At 51.6% G+C, this 15,975-nt stretch overlaps 2 protein-coding genes across 3 annotated transcripts; one reads left to right on the top strand and one right to left on the bottom strand.

Moving 5' to 3' along the window:
• The first annotated feature begins 186 nt into the window (after positions 1-186).
• CREB3 (cAMP responsive element binding protein 3) lies at positions 187-4,265 on the top strand. Of its 2 annotated transcripts, none has more exons than XM_074330703.2 (10): positions 187-324; positions 526-663; positions 755-902; positions 977-1,044; positions 1,158-1,247; positions 2,352-2,458; positions 2,569-2,637; positions 3,365-3,449; positions 3,548-3,632; positions 3,710-4,265. In XM_074330703.2, exons 2-10 carry the CDS (start codon positions 535-537, stop codon positions 4,018-4,020), a joined length of 1,092 nt encoding a protein of 363 aa, XP_074186804.2. In that variant the 5' UTR covers positions 187-324; positions 526-534; the 3' UTR covers positions 4,021-4,265. The 2 variants fall into 2 exon arrangements, with proteins under 2 accessions (XP_074186804.2, XP_019584634.3); XM_019729075.3 differs by having other exon boundaries at positions 301-440.
• Positions 4,132-15,544, bottom strand: GBA2 (glucosylceramidase beta 2). The gene is made up of 17 exons (XM_019729071.3): positions 15,101-15,544; positions 11,562-11,653; positions 10,945-11,060; positions 8,689-8,907; positions 8,134-8,373; positions 7,801-7,903; positions 7,494-7,647; positions 7,277-7,402; positions 6,905-7,077; positions 6,557-6,661; positions 6,244-6,351; positions 6,010-6,161; positions 5,799-5,905; positions 5,505-5,647; positions 5,306-5,421; positions 5,023-5,214; positions 4,132-4,711 (listed from the first exon to the last, which is right to left on the bottom strand). The coding sequence occupies exons 1-17, from the start codon at positions 15,433-15,435 to the stop codon at positions 4,433-4,435; spliced, it is 2,760 nt and encodes a 919-aa protein (XP_019584630.3). The 5' UTR covers positions 15,436-15,544; the 3' UTR covers positions 4,132-4,432.
• Between the last annotated feature and the right edge of the window lie 431 nt (positions 15,545-15,975).

The following is a 15,975-nucleotide window of genomic DNA, read 5'->3' as shown; positions in this document are numbered from 1 at the left end:
GGTTGCGGGGGACTGCAGGAAGCTGCTCTGGCCCCAGTCTCGATGCTCGGGAGCGCGCTGAGGACCGTCTGCCCCTCCCCCGCAGGAAGCAAGGGTGCGGCGCAATCCCGGGAAAACGGCCGAACTGCGCCGCAGTTCCTTTGGAGTCTGATCCTTCCTTATTCTAGCTTGGGGCAAAGGCGGCGCCGGCTCCCCAAAATGCCCGCCCTCAGGGTGTGAGGAAGCAGCAGGGACCTCCCCTGTATTTGCATAGCGCCCGGGACGTGGCGCGGCACCTAAGCCACTTCCGCGTTTAGAGAACTTTAAGTCCCGGGATGCTTTGGGGTAGGCGTGTCACTTCCGTTGTGTTGGAAGCTGCGGAGAACCGAGTCTCGGGTTTTGTTTGACAGCTACGACTAGTAGCTACGGGGAAAGCCGGCCGAATAGGGACTAGCGGATAGGTGGGCTGACTCACAATCGGTGAGGGTCGTGCATGGGGCCGGGTGGAAGGGTGAACTCCTGCGCTTGTGCCCATTCCTTCTGTAGGTGTCCCAGATGGAGTTGGCGTGGGACTCGGGTGACCAGGACCTGTTGGACTTACTACTAGAGGAAAAAGGAGATTTGGGGGTGGCGTCCGATGAGTCCTTCGAGGCTCCGCTGGACTGGGAGTTGCCGCTTTCCGAGGTGGGAGGGGGCTCTGAGTCCGGGAGGTGGGGGGCGGGGTGTTCACGAGGATGGTGATAGGTCAAGGCCTGTTAATTTGAATCCTGTGCAGGCACTGAGCGATTGGGATGTAGAAGATTTCCTGAGCTGCCTGACGAGTTTCCCAGCGTCGTCGAACGTTCTCAACAGCTCGAATCCCTGTCTTGTCCATCATGACCACACCTATTCTCTCCCACAAGAACATGTTACTATAGATCTAGGTGAGTCTGAAGTAAATGAATTCTGAGGGGAGGAGGGGACCCATGAACCTGGCTATTCACTTTCCCTTTTGCAGATAGTGGGAGCTCTGGAAAAGAGGAGGCCCACATGACTCCCCTACATATGGAGGAACCCGCAGAACAGGTACTTTGTTTACTGGAGGATTATTCCCACATTGCACGGGTGCAGACAGGATTCCTCATTCCGCTCTGACACGCTCCCTTGCGACTCTGCCTCCCACCTTTCTGTAACCCCAGGAGATTGTTAGGCTGATACTGACAGATGAAGAAAAGAGGCTATTGGAGCAGGAGGGGCTTACTCTGCCAGAAACATTTCCTCTCACTAAGGTAAGACTCCCAGTAGTGGAGCAAAGACTGGAGGGGTGAGGGTTGAGTCCCAAGTAGTCCAATTCTGTTAATTTTTCATCAGTAACTTAATAAAGGACTGAAGTGAGAAATTAAGCAAATTTGCTGCTAATTAGGAAGCCAGGAGATGTAGTCATATACTGGATGCAGGGACAGATCCTGGTTTTGTGGGGCTTACACAAATTTTGGTATTCTTTGTAGGAAAGAATTCAAAATTACCAGTGCATTAGTATATGGACTTGGAAAGGACCGTGCAAGCAAGGGGCTCTGACACTTAGATTTCACTAGGTGGATTACCATATCTAGCCGAAAGGTCGAATTAAGTTTGAGTTCATCAAGGCTGGACTAAGTAGTATAACAATAAACGTAAAATCTTGAGTTTTAAGTTTCAAGAAGCAATGAGTGGCAGTCTCACAAGCACAATATTGTGATACTGTGATGAGATCAATGTTCATTGACAGAAAGGTTAAAAGAGTTTCTTAAAAGTACAAGATGAGTCAGCAGTGTGATATGGTTACTAAGGAAGTGAATGGGGTTTGGAGGCTGTATCAATAGAGGTGTTTCCTCTGGAAGGGCAGTGACTCTCTTGCTCTCCTTTATACTGGTCAGAGCATATCCTAGTGTCAAGTTTTGAGTCCAGATCTTGGAGAGATAGTAAAAGGAGTAAAAGGATGCAGTCCATCCTGAGGAGGTAAGATGATGAGTTAAACATTTTATCCCACCACCCAAAAAGTTGCCCAGATTTATCTTTACTTGGAGGAAATGTTGAGTGTCTTAAAATAGCTAAAGACCATTTGTTCTGTATGGCTCCAGAGATTAGGTACGAGGTAAATCCAATGGATAGAATTATCGAAGCAGATAATGGCTCAGGAAAGGGAAGATTAATTTTAATAAAATTGTTAAAAATGGTCTGGCTTATGAGGGTGTTAACACCTGGTCCTCTGAGGCATTTAGCCAGAAGCCAAGTGCCTATTGGTCAAGGAAGCTGTAGAAGGGATTCGTGCATTGGGAAGATTACTCAGTTGCCTTCCAACTCTTTGGTCCAGTGTTCCTGTGTTGATACCCCTTTTCCCTGTATTATCTCAGATGGAGGAACAAGTTCTGAAACGAGTGCGGAGGAAGATTCGCAATAAAAAGTCTGCTCAAGAGAGCCGCAGGAAGAAGAAGGTGTACCTGGGGAGTTTAGAGAGCAGGTATAAGCAGGAGAGGGGCTCTGGGGTGGGTGGAACAGAAATAGCTGGAAGTGATATGTTTTTGAAGGGAGGATACAGGCCATATCCCCACATCCCTGTTATTCCCCCAGGGTCTTGAAATACACAGCCCAGAACCTGGAGTTACAGAACAAAGTACAGCTCCTGGAAGAACAGAATCTGTAAGCAACTAATATCAGTCTCTTCTCATTTCCATTTAATGCGCTTTCACTCTTTTCCCTGCTCTACATTTGATTTCCAACTGGGCAGCTCCCACATGCAAGGTCTGGTGTATGGCCTTTAGTGGGTCTGATTCTAAGACGTTCACAGTAATGGGGATTAAATTCACAAGTAACCAAGCATAAGTTAAGTATCAAGAAAGACAAAAGGAGGGAGTAAGAAAGACCTCACAGGGCAGATGGCATTTGATAGTAAATAGGATTCTGGGGGGTGGGGGGGGGTTTGGGGCTAGGGAGTTTTAGGGAGGGAGAACACAGCACAGGTTAGTCTGGCTGGAATCCTAACATAGGTGAGTTGGGCCAGAAGGGAGAATGTAGGCTGCCTGGTGAGGTTTATGTGCATAGCTACTTAGGCAGTATAGAACCACTGACTTTGCAAGAGTTTAAGTCAGGGTAGGGCAGAGGCGTGTATTTGCTTTAATGAGGAACTTCAGGCATTTTGTCCACAGAGAGGACAAAATGTCCTATTTGCAAAAATAGGACAAAAAATAAGCGAGTTAGAACTTCTGGGTCTCGTGTATACATGGGGTATATGTTATTAAACTTTTTCTCCTGCTTAAAAAAAAAAAAAAAAAGAGGACCTAGTGTATAGATGGAGGGGTGGCCTCTATAGGAGTTTCATTGTGTCTCAGGTGCCAGGTGACGGGCTGCTCACTGTCCTCTCTCCTAGGTCTCTCCTGGATCAGTTGAGGAGACTCCAGGCCATGGTGATTCAGATATCAAACAAAACCAGCAGCAGCAGCTCCTGTGTCTTGGTGAGGATGGTGATGGAAGAAGAGATCCTTTTCTCTCAGGTGGCAGGGACATGGGTACAATCCAGAGCCCTTCATCATCTCCTTTTCCTGTGCTCCAGGTCCTACTGTTCTCCTTCTGTCTCCTCCTTGTACCTGCTATGTACTCCTCGGACGCAAGGGGGAGCCTGCCAGCTGAGCATGGAGGTGAGAGGCTTGATACCATTAAGGGGAGTCCAGGGCGAAAAGCCTGGCCTGCTCCTGAAGAGTCTTTTTCTCCTCAGTGTTATCCCGCCAGCTTCGTTCCCTCCCTAGTGAGGACCCTCACCAGCTGGAGGTGTCTGCCCTGCAGTCAGTGGTACCAAAGGACAGCTCATACCATGAGCTCCAGGCTCCTGGCAACTCTTGCTGCCTGTTCTACATGCCTCAGGCTCCTGGCCCAGAGCCTTCCCTGAAGTTGCCACTCCCTGGCCCCTTCTCAGAGTCCTGCCCTGGTCCCATCCATCCCCTGCATGCAAATCTCACAAGAGAGAGGGGATGGCTCCCAACCCATAGCCCCGTATCTGTTATCTTGCAGGGCAGATACTCAGGCTAGTTATGAGGCCTGATGCCTCCAGTCGTGTCCAAGTGAAAAGGAATGGGAGAGGGCTGGTCTCAGCTTCTGTGCCGTCAGGAAGCCTGAGGGCTCAAATACACCACACTTAACCAACTTTCTGGGTCTTTTATTTGTACCCATGGATGCCTATCACCCTGTGAATGGGCCTGGGAGGATCAACTGACCTTGAACATTTCATGCACTGAGGGGATGGGGTGAGGAAAGAAATAAATAAGTGATTCTGATGCTTGGGTCACCCTCAACCCCTCTTTACTGGCGTGGTTGGGTGGGGAGAAGGGAAGGGGCATGATTGTCCTGGTGGCTCAGGGTTGCAGGAGACTGGGGAGGGGAAGGAGGAAAGGCGAGGCTAGAGGCTGAGCTGTTAGACCCTCCCTCCCACAGTTCAGAGGGCTCACACTGGGCTCGGGTTTGCCATGGCTTCCTTTGGTCCGAGTGTAGGCCCTGTGTTTAGTCCTGTGCCCTGTTCGGCTCTTGGCCTGGAGGCCTTTTTATGCTGCTGCTGCTGCAGGGCTAGCTGCATGGCCCAGATGCTCAATGGCCGCATATAGGCCAGAGAGCGGAACACCCGCTGTTGGCAATATGCCTCAGGAGTCTGGAAGGCCAGGCCCAGGCGCTCCCACACAGTACGGTAGCAGCCTTCAGCAGTCCGGAAGCCTTCCCAAGTCAGGCCCTGTGAGGAGAGATGGTGGTCACATTAGTTGGCAACCCCTGAATAACCACTTCAGCTGGACAGATGGATACAAAGGGGTCCCTGCCCTTAGGCGGGTCCCTGCCCTTAGGCATTTCCCAACTAGTGGGGGAGATAAATTTGACCCACAGGCAGAAGACTGAAGGCAGGAGATGGAATGCATGCCAGGGAAAAGGGGTAAGCTTTCCAGGAGATAAGATGGCATTGGGTTAGGCTGTAAAAAGTTTGATGGCTGAGGAAGTGTGCTGGGCCAAGGTATAGATGGTGGAGAGATGGGGAAGGGAGTGCATTACCTCCTGGATCATGGTAGCTGCCAGCCCGTAGACCACGCCCACCCAGACTTCATCAGACTGGACACTGGATCTGTCAGGAACACCATGGGGCTGCATCCCATTCACAGCCCCCATGGCCCCTCCTGCAAAGGCCTGGACATTGAACTCGAAGATAGTTCGGAGAGCACGGACTATGTGTGGGGTAGGAAATACCTAGAGGGGCAAAGGCAGAAACAGTCTCAAACTTACTTTGCACCTCCAAGAAAAACCCACGTTTCTGGTTCCTCTTCCTAGTCTCTCTCACCTCAGTGTCTCCTTCTCCCAGGCCACTGGCCCTCAGGAACCACTGGCCAGCACACTGGTCAGACATGATGCTGCAGGACTGAGGCTGAGAGCTGCAATCATAGTTGTAATAGTGGCCTGGAGTGGAGGAAGTACTAGTTCAGGCTCCTTGGTCCCCATAGCTGTCTTAAAGACTCCTTAGTTAGAATCCCTCAACTCACCATTCCACAGCAGTCTCTCATAGGCTTCCTTGCCCCGTCTAAGGATGGAAGAAAACTTGCCCTGGACGTCCTGTGTCCCACACAGAGCAGCCATCTGGACCATCACAGCCACAGCTGCCAGCCACAGTCCGCCACAGTAAGCACTGATCAGGGACACAGGTTTGGGGGTCAGACTGGCAGCTCCAGCCACTCACATGCAATACAACAGGCAATGGGTCACTATTCCTTGAGCCCACAAAGCCTTGGTTCCCAGCTCCCCACCTCAGGTCCCCTGGAAATCTCTACCCCCCCAACCTGGGGCCTGTGGTGACCCAGGCATCATAGGTCTGGTCTGCATAGCCTCCGTTTTCAATGAGTCCATCTTGGTCCTTGTCAAACTTCATTTCAGACTCCATCACGGCCTAGAGAGGGACCAAGATACTAAGGAAAGACAATAGCCAGCTGGGCTCTCTCCAAACACCAGTCGTGCCACTGGCACACTGGCCACTGTATGTGCATCCCTTACCAGACACACAGGCCACATGTCCCTCAGGAAGCCCTGGTCACCCGTCAGGTAATAGTCCCGATAAACTTGCAGCACAAACTTCAGATTCAGGTCCTTCCAGTCGGCAGTATCATGGATCACATACGCATTGACCCGGAGCCACGGCTCGTCGTCTGCGGGAGGGAAGGGAACTTGGTTCACGTGCGTTGGTGGGGAGGGTAGTGGGGGGGCAAGTTGAGGTAGAGGGACTTTTACCTGGGTCTCCAACATCATGGGGGATGACATTCCTCCTTTTCACAGGTGCCATTACCCCACTCATCAGGTACTGTCGCCATGTCAGGTCCTCCCTGAGTGTGGCCAGAGCTGGGGGAGCAGACACACAAGTTGGGGGGCAGGGAATGGGCAGGCTTGAGGTGGGGCACACAGATATGGATGACCCCAGAGGGGAACCAATACACAGGATGTAGATATGTTTTGGGGGAAAGAGGAAAAGACAATCTGAGGGACCACAAAAGTTAAGGGGATTGGGGAGCTAAGAGGGTGGAAGGGGCACAAAAGAGACCCTCACCCATGTCATACTGTAGGCTGAGCTCAAGTTTGGGCCAGAGCATGATGAGGGCGAAGGAAGCGTAGAAGTGGACATCGTACGTGTTGTACATGCGGTATTCCTGGCCTGGAGGAATGGGGGAGACACAGGATTGTTGCCAGAATTCCTGCTTCCCCTTCACATACCCCTCCCTAGCTTGTCCTCCAGAGTTGAAGATGGGGCACTGTTATACTCCACACTTGCCACTTACCCCCCTCATCCCAACCAATACCTTGGGGTAGGTAAAACCCATCATGCTGCTTGGTGGTAGGGCACTCCCTGGCCTTACAGACACAGCCTGCCATACCACGGCCCATCAGGAGCCCATACCTTCAAGGTAGCCAAAGCGACCGTACTCCTGTAGGGTGGGGCGGAGCTGACACATGTTCCCCCCCAGCTCTTCCAGTAGGGAGTCCTCAGGAACTTCCAGCCATATTGTGCCTCCATCAGCGAGGAAATATAGTTCATTGAACAGTGCAGATTTGTACCAGGCAGGCAAGGATCTGGGGAGCCAGGAGGAGATAACGGTCTTATGAGTGTGGACCTTCCAAGAAAGGAAGGATTCTGGGGTTCGGCAGAGTGGGGGCATCAAGTGAATCCCAGCCCAACTCTGCTGACTTTGATGGGTGGACAGTGATTCAAGGAGTCCTAGTTGGAGTGTGAGTGCCTGGGAGAAAGGCAAGCGATGGGCCCCACTGGCACCTGTCATCCAATACTGGGCTCTGCCAAGCTGAGATTCTCTCTTCCCAATCTGCGTATCGGCACAGTGCATAGTGGCTAAGGGCGGGTGCTGCATCACCTTCTGAGCCAAAGAACCTCGTGTACCGCCTGCAATGGGGAAAAAAGGGGAGGGTGAGAACACGGGCTCTAGGTCAGAGCCCTAGCACCTTGGATCCCTGTACTCTCTCAGTGCGCTCACCTGCAGTAGACCTGGCCCTTAGCTCCAAACATGATTCTGGGCATGTCCCAAGCCAGTGAGAATTCCAGGCGGCACTGGCCTCGAGGTGGTAGCTTGCTTGTAACACACACAGCCCCAGCGATTCCTACCCCTTTCTGCGAGGGGTTGCTTCGGCCTGAGAAGCACAAGAGGAATTAGCACAGGTACCCCTTCAGCCCCAGGATCCCTAATGTGGGAACAAGGCCTAGTCATTTACCAGGCCTCCCACCTTGCTCCTGAAACAGGGACAACCTCTTTCCCACCACCTCCCTGTTAGACCCCCCATCACCAGCAGGGGAGTCCAGCTGTCCATCCTGAAGTAGATCCTGCCACACCTGCCGCCCAGTGCTGTCAGGATCAAAGGCTGTGAAGTGCGTTACTGTCGTGTCTGCCTGTTAAGGGGCCAAAGACTGTGAGGGGAAACGCCGCAAGTACACTGGCTTCTGACAAACACTCTAGGTCCTGTTACATATTCCCACCTCCAAGTTCTAGAGGCTGTGGGGAGGGTGGGACTCGGGAGTTGAGGAAAGGAAGAAGAGACCTGTGGGATGGGAGGTGGGGGCGGGGCTTGGACCAGGCTGAGGGTGGGGTCCCGGGCTAAGGTCCAGGCACTGCTCCGTACCGTGAGCCGCGCAGCCACAGCCATGGTGTAGGGGTTTGGAAGGGTTGGATGATGCAGCAGCAGCCCCCGCACACTCTCCCCATCACGCTCCAGACAGAAGGGCTCATTCCACAAACCCCCTGGGGCATCATCGCCACCTCCTAGTCCGTTCCGCATGGAGAACATGATGGACACATCCAGGGCTTCGTCTCCTTCGTTTTCCACATCCCACACAAAGACTCCTACAGGCAGACTGCTGTCCTGGGAGCAAAACATCAGACTCAGATGGTCCCAGTGTAGCGCCTCCTGGGCCCGCTCCCCCAGGGTCAGTACTTGGCATCAAGGACCTGACTCAAAAACTCCCACTATATTCATTCTCTTGTCTTCCCCTTGCCTCTCCCCCCATTCCTACGCAGGCTGTCTCCCGTGAGACAGAAGACCAACTGGGCGGCAGTCCTGGGAAACCAGTGTGATGTTCAACCTCCAACCCCTTCTTTCACAGGTCAGGGGATTTCCAGCAGAGACAGATCCCAGGGAGGGGAAGACAATGGAGGAAACACAGGAAGGGAATCTCACCTGGTAGTCATGGGGCAAGATGGGTGTGATCTGGCGGCAGGTGAGGGTGACATTCTGGCCGGGAAGCTGATAGACAGTCCAGGCCCGGGGATAGAGGGCGTGGTAGAATGCAAAGTACCCACACAGGCCCCAGTTCCAGCTGCGCAGGACGCTCGGGCGCTCCACGGACAGGACCTGCTGGTACACAGTCTGCCCTTCCCGACGCAAGCACACTGTGAACTAACCAGGAAGGAAGACAGGCTAGGATGGGGTAACCCACAGGCACCTCAAACTCGTCTCCCTCCCCTCAAAGTAGCTCCTCCTCTTCCAGAGCCTGCAATGCTTAGTTACCATAGTAACAGCCTTCCTCATCCCTGGCTCAGGCCTTTCCGCCAAGATCAGTGAGTCACCACCAACTCCTGCCTCTTTCTCCATCTATCTCCCAGGCTTCCTCGCCCTTCTCACTACTGTGGTCTTACTGCCCTAACCCAAACCCTAACCGTCGCTGCTTTTACCCTCTGCCCTTGCTCTTTTAGGTATCAGAATGATATTTCTTACAAACAAATCAAGATATGTTAATCTGTGTTTATAATGTTTCAGTGACTCCCCATGGCCCTCAGGCTAAAGTTTAAACTCTACTTGGTTTTCAAGGTCTTCTTGATCTGGCCTCTCTCTGCCCATCAGATTCATTACCTGTTCAAGCACGGATATTCTGGTCATATCAGACACTCAATAATCACACTGAGCACACCACAGGTCCCCCTCCGGGACTTTGCTCATGCTCATTCTCCTGGTGAAACACCCCATCCTTCAAGGCCTAAGTCAAACGCCATCTCCTCTCCTCAAACAGTGAGTCATTCTCCCGTGTGTCCCCCTAACCCTCTAGTGTAGCATGTTACAATGTATTTATTTACATTCTGACTCTCTGATTGCTTTATGGGTTCTCTGAGGGCAGGGACCCTCTAGTTCACTGAGGTCCCCCTCTCCACCTATGACTCCACATCAGAGTCAGGCAGAGTTGGCACGTGTAGGGGGAGAATGGGCAAAGTCTGCAGCAGTGTCCCTTTTTTCTTAGTGTACTATCTGTCCCTCTCATTCTGGCACAGATGTGGTCTCATAGTCTCCATTTTATCAAAGTCCTATTCCCCTAGTAAAAATTTAAAATTATGTTGTTGGAATACCAGATAATGGTTAAGACCAGGGGCTCTTAACCACAGACAGAACTGGTTCTGAATCCCAGTGCTTCCATTTACCAACCATGTGACCTTGGGCATGTTACTAAACCTCTTTGGATCTTAGTTTCCTCATCTGTAAAACACGCACAGTAATGATGATACTTTTTACCTTATAGGATTGACTTTAAATATTAAATATTATACAAAAAGCTTAGCACATGTTAAGCATGCAGTAATTACTTGAAGTGTAGAGTCACGATTCTGGAAGGCATTCCCCTCGGGATACCTAAGGGATGAGCCAGAGAGGAAGCTTGGGGCATTGGGCAGGGCTAGTAAGCTAACTAGGAAGGGCACTGTCATTAATTGGACTCAAGGCCTGCTAGTCATTTCTCCTTTGAAGGTGAGCTGAAAGCTGGAGGCGTCCCTCAAACAGGAAATGTGAACTTGGTGGACAACCCAACATGAGAGGGCACTAGAGAGAGATGATGAAAGGTAGATCCCATGCCTCTGGCAATACAAGGTTCAGGTGTGATGAAGGCACAGAGGGAAAAAAAGCGAAGCTTCAGCAAAGGGAAGAAGGCTAGAGGTCTATGCCTGGGAGAGGAAGGGCTTCCGCCAGAGAGGCCTCCAGAAGAGTGATCTGATCCCCAGCAGAAGAGCTGACCTCTGGCTGGTGGCTGGCAAATCAGGGTGAGCAGTGTGTGCTCTATACATCTTTTTTCCCCCACACATTTGTAGACTTGTGGTTTTGTTTTCCCTTCTGGTCCTACTACATGTTCTTTCAACCAGGTTAAGTCACGTGGGAATTCTCTGCTCTCCGTGGCTGTGTATTGCTCAACTAGTGGAGCTAGGGCAGCAAAGTAGGTAAGAGGCATTTACTAGAGGGGTGCCAGGGCTGTTTACTCTTTCAAGGAATATGTGCTCTCTGTCTCTTTCATACAGTACATCCTAGCACAGGGCTGGGCACGTGGAAAGCATCCTGAAGAAACTTATTGGACTGAACCAGTACACATCTAACTGCCACATCCTACATTAGCAAAGAGGCCTTTCCTGACCTGGGGAGGTCCTGTCCTGGACCTCTCCTCCACCTCTTGGCTCTTACTTGGTCAGCGATGACTGTCCGGTGTTGGTACATGCCAGGATTAAGCTGCCAACGACAGAACTGGCCTCTCCAGCCTCGGGTGATAGTGCCTCCCCCGATGCCACCCAAGGGACAACCTAGAGAGAGAATCAGGACCGTTACTGGGGCGGGGAAGGAAGACAAGCCCATTTCTCACTGTCTAGGCCAGGGGTGTCCAAACTTTTGTCAACGTTTTTCACCAAGGGCCATATGCGGTAAAATACACAAACAGCCGGGCAACTCACTTGAGGTGAAGTATGTATTGTCTCTCCTGGTTTATTTAAGTAAACTAAATATATTTTTGGAATTTGCTGCGGGCCAATTAAAAATGGATTGTGGGCCGCAGTTTGGACACCCCTGTTCTAGACTATAAAGATAGGTTCCTCTAAAAACTAGGGGAATATCAAATTGACACATTGTACATCTTAAACTTATACAGTGTTATATATGTCAATTATATTTTCAATAAAGATGGGAAAACACCCTGAGGGGATGGGGGCAGTGCAGCTTGCCTAAGCTGGAAGCCTCTTTGCCTAGCTCTGCGGTAGACCTGGAGGCTGGGCCCTGTCTAAACAGGGCAGAGCTGGGGTGAAGCTCACCATAGATCTGTCTCAGGGGCACACAATTGATGAGATCGATGAAAGGTTTCTTCTTCTCCACCTGGGTCTTCCGGTACCACCACTGCAAGTACCTGAGAAGCAAGAAGCAGTGTGAGAAGAGGCAGTGGGCGGTGCCTTCTGGGCTGCAGTCACCTACCTTTCTGGACAAAGCCAGCTGTGATTTCCCATTAACTGTCCCGAGGATCCATCACCTTTGCTTCCAAACCTTTCCTCCTCTCAACACCTCCACAGTTCAAGGCCCCCTCATCTTCCTAGTCACCCGAGCTCACAGTGTGGGACTGCCTTTGTTTCTCCTCTGTCTTCTCCTCAGGTGCTTTCTGATCTTTCCTCACCTCTAACTCCACTACCACTGCTTTAGCTTAGCCCAGGAGCTTTTGTTTGAGGTGTTGAATGGGCCAGTTATGGTTTCCTGACATACAACCCCTCCACCTGCCATAATAGGCATGGGCTGCTGGGATAACTTTCTTTTTAAATTGATTTTTCTTCTTGATTATAAAAGGTGAAAATTTGTAGAATATAGTAGGTGGAAGAGGGAAAAAAAATCCCACCCATAGATAACCAGTGTTTACATTTTGGGGTATTTCTTTTTCTTTTCTTTAAGTTCAGGATTTAAACTGTAAGCTCTGTGATTCTGCTCTCTCATAATACCCCAGTAAAGCCTTCTAAAAATCCCAACATTTTCCTGGTCTTGTCACCGCTCTATATCCAACAGGCATATGATTCTGTTTGGGTTTCATTCAAAGTTCTCACATCTGTCCCAGACCATCTTCTAATCTTAACTTTCTACAAATTCCCATTCAGCGTGGGTCCTCATTAAGCAACCCCAGACTCTCCTAATGCCACTTTCTTCCCTACCCAGCCATTTTATACCCACTATTCAATCATGACACTTGTAATCATGTATTATAATTGTGTAAGTAACCCCTCTGAGCCTCGGTTTCCTCATCTACAATGGGGATACCCCCTGCCCTACCTACCCACCTCATGGAATGGTTGACAGAGCAAATGATATAATAGGAAAGCCATAAAACAGAATACCTGTGTCAGGTGTGATCATTGTACATACACTATCTCAATTCCCAATCATATGCTGTCTTGTTATTTCAGTGTTCCTCACATGAGTCTGACATACTTTTAAGATCCTTGGGGAAAGGGACAGTGACAAAGACTAGTAGATTATTATTTATAGCTTCAAGCACAGGGCAGGGCATGTGGTCTGCACTCAATTACTATTCGCTGAATTTACAAACAGTGGGGCATATGAGAGATGACCATGGACAGGAGCAAGGGGAGGAGAAATGTGCTTTAAGAATAGGGAGGGTACCTTCTGAGGGTGGGGGAGAGGAAAGGAAGACAAAGGATGAGGTGATGGGAAGTCAGAAGATCCTGTCAGCTTAGAGGAAACTGGACTTTGAAACTAGAGGCCAGAAAGGATTGGTGAAGGGAGGGAGGGTGCGGCAGGGATTAGAGAAGTGAGGGAGAAATGCAAGATATGGGGATAGGCAGAACAAAGGAGTATCTGGCATAGAACAAGCCCCCAACCCCCCCTCCGGTTCAAGCCATTCTTTCTCAGTCTAGTTGTGTAGGACACAGCGCCCTGGCCCATGCTGGTATTGTGAGCCTTGCGCTCCCTGAGCTGAGGCAGTTGGTCAGCAGTCGTTGGTCAGCCGCTCACAGCCGCTCTCGCTGGCTGCCGGCCACTCACGGCGGCACATGGTAGCCCACTCCAGCTGCTCACAGCAGCCCAGCTCCAGGGAGAGCTGTTGTTCACAATCTTAGCTATAGAGGGCACAGCTCACTGGCCCTCATGTGGGAATCGAACCAGCGACCTTGGCATTAGGCGCATGGTGCTCCAACCACCTGAGCCACCAGGCCGGTCCTCAATAAATAGTTATTGAATGAATGGACACTGTCTGGAAGGGAGAGCGATCACAACTGAGTTCTTACCACACTGAGGCCAAGAGAGCTCTGATCAGTGGACCCTCAGTTCAGCTCTCTCTTAGGGTCTGCCTTTCTCTCACTCCTTCAATTTAGCGGCTGGTCATTCCTACCATATTTGGCTTTCTCCATAATTTAGCCCCAACTTAAGAATTATCATTCAGAGTTCTTCCTTGTCTCACTCCTTTCTCCTTAATGCAGGACCTCATCCCATTCCAAAAGCCTGGTGTCAGTGGCCTCCACCCTATCCAGGTATGGGAAGCCGAGGTCCAGGGGGCTGAGCTCAACTTCAGGCCTCTATGACTCAGCTCACAGAGACTGAGGGGGCTAGGATGCCCACCTATTTTTGACCTCACTGTCCCCACCATGGGCACCCCAATGTGCTTCTCTCAGCACCCTAGCCCTAGATCCTATTTTGACCCAAAGGCTTTTGGGGTCAAAGCTGGGCTAGGTCAGTTTCAGAAGCAACCTGGAGGGATGACCGTTCTCTGGTACAAGCCAACCACAGGGACCAGCAGAGGAGCTGGCTACCTAGGCAGCGCCAGGCCTTTCCTACTGCCTAGGGTTGGGGTTAGGTAAACAGACTCCCCACCCCAACCCCATAGCACTGACTGGGAAAGGGAAGGATCCCCTATTTCAGAGGATGTCAGTGCTGGGTTTCCCAGCCTTTATGCCTCCCTCCCTGGCTCTGTGTTTATGGTGTGGACTGACTCAGGATGACTTCAGGGTGATGCTTTTTGTCCTCACATCCACCTGCTCCTGTTAATACTCATAGGTATGGGCTTCTCATCACTAGTTTTTGAACTCAGTGGGGACCTGGAGGGATCTAGAGGAATTCTACAGCCTAGGACAAGCTCTTCGGGTGTCTGCAACCCTTTGGTAGGGAGTGTGGGGGGAAGAGTGCGGCAGGCTCTGGAACACTATTACTAAAAGCCCTGGCAACACCTATGACAGTGCCTCTCTGGTCAGAGGTCCTTGCTTTTTCTTACATCAGGGGCTGTCTATCCCAGAATAAAGTGAATGGCCCTTCTCATCATCCTCTCCTTAGGGTTGAGAGCAGGCAGGATCTCCGCCACTCCCTGGAGCTAAAGCTTAAGGAAAGAAACTCCTGGATGTTGGGACTGTAATGTGATGTGTCTAAATGAGGTACCGAGACTACCCCAGCAGCTCAGGGAAATCTGGGGTTGAGAACCTCCCCCTCCCAAATAAAACAACATTGTGTCAGTACTATAACAGCCAGACTATCCTTTTCTACCTTGCCACAAAGTACAGCTAATTCTAAAGGGCAGTCTTTGTAAAAGAGGGAGTATGTGAGAGGGAGCCAACATGGGAAAGGCTGACTGCAGGCCCAGATGTTTCCGCTCTTTCCTGCTAAAAAAGTTACGGGGAAGAAGGGAGTTGCAAAAAGATGTGACCTGGTCTCACCCTCCAAAACCAGGCCTTAAGAGTATGTTGGGGATAGGGACTACTTGACTGGGACAAGGCACCTACCTGCTTTCTCACCTTTCCCATCTCTGCTGGAAGTCTTGTGCTGCGACAAAGTGAAGCCTAAGGTACTTAAGACAATGCGATCTACTCACCTTAAGCCCATGCCCAGATGCTTTACCAGGTTGCTTAGGGAGATGTCATTGGCATTAAAGGGTTTCCTCTTCTCTGCAAACTCGTGAGCCAGACAGATGCGCCAACCAAAGGGAGGTACCTGGTAGCCCTTAGCTTTACCCTCGTAGGAAGCCATCAGCTGCCCAGAGTCCTCTGAATTGCGGTGGCTCGGCTCATTTTGGGGTCGACCATCCTCAGGGCTCTCGCAATCAGTAACCTGCACAGCTTCAGTGCCCCCAGCACCTTCAGAGCAATAAACCTGTGGATCCCCTTTGGCACAGCTGGTTTGCTCCGAGGATGGGACTCCAGTTCCCATGTTCCCTGGATCCTGGGTCCCCACGACCTCGATGGTCCCGGGTCCCAAGCCTTCCGGTACAAAGTACTCGCCAGCCAAGTCCAGGTGCGGGTGCCGGTTGTTAGGTGCCGTCCCGGAGGGCCGGGCGCAGGGGAAAGCAGAGGTGAGCAGGTGTCTCTGTGGAACCCAGGAGCTGTTGCTGCAGCGGCGGCAGAGACGACAGCAATGAAGCCGCCTCGGGCTCCCTCTCGGTCGTCTCTCTGGGTCCTGGGCGGGAAGGGTCGGGCCTCGTCGTCATTGGGCCGCGATGATTAGCTTGCCTGGCCAAAGGGCGACTACTGGGCCCGCGGAAAGGGGAGGAGCCTGGGGAGCCAGCCCGAAAGGCACCGCCCCCGGGACCGGCCTGGGAGGTCGCGGCACACTCAGCCGCGTCCTCTTGCCGCAGCACCAGACCCCCCAGGGTTGGGCGCCGGGTTCCGCCGGCCGGTGTCTGGGGAAGCGCCCGCGCCCAAGGGCCAGGCCGTGGGAAGCTGGCCCAAGGCGGCGGCACTCGAGCCCCTT

This window comes from Rhinolophus sinicus, chromosome 16, assembly GCF_057876585.1.
Source record: "Rhinolophus sinicus isolate RSI-liver-muscle chromosome 16, RSI-T2T, whole genome shotgun sequence".
In the NCBI taxonomy this organism is placed as follows: Eukaryota; Metazoa; Chordata; class Mammalia; order Chiroptera; family Rhinolophidae; genus Rhinolophus; species Rhinolophus sinicus.
This window is presented reverse-complemented; position numbering and strand designations above follow the sequence as displayed.

Excerpts from the sequence above, each read along its gene's own strand:
- GBA2 (XM_019729071.3), bottom strand. The coding sequence starts at position 15,435 with ATGGGAACTGGAGTCCCATCCTCGGAGCAAACCAGCTGTGCCAAAGGG. Across the intron at positions 6,162-6,243 it reads CCATGATGTTGGAGACCCAG|ACGACGAGCCGTGGCTCCGG; the intron begins GTAAAAGTCCCT and ends TCCCTCCCGCAG. Across the intron at positions 5,215-5,305 it reads TGGGAGAAGGAGACACTGAG|GTATTTCCTACCCCACACAT; the intron begins GTGAGAGAGACT and ends TTGCCCCTCTAG.
- CREB3 (XM_074330703.2), top strand. The coding sequence starts at position 535 with ATGGAGTTGGCGTGGGACTCGGGTGACCAGGACCTGTTGGACTTACTA. Across the intron at positions 903-976 it reads ACATGTTACTATAGATCTAG|ATAGTGGGAGCTCTGGAAAA; the intron begins GTGAGTCTGAAG and ends TCCCTTTTGCAG. Across the intron at positions 2,638-3,364 it reads CTCCTGGAAGAACAGAATCT|GTCTCTCCTGGATCAGTTGA; the intron begins GTAAGCAACTAA and ends CCTCTCTCCTAG.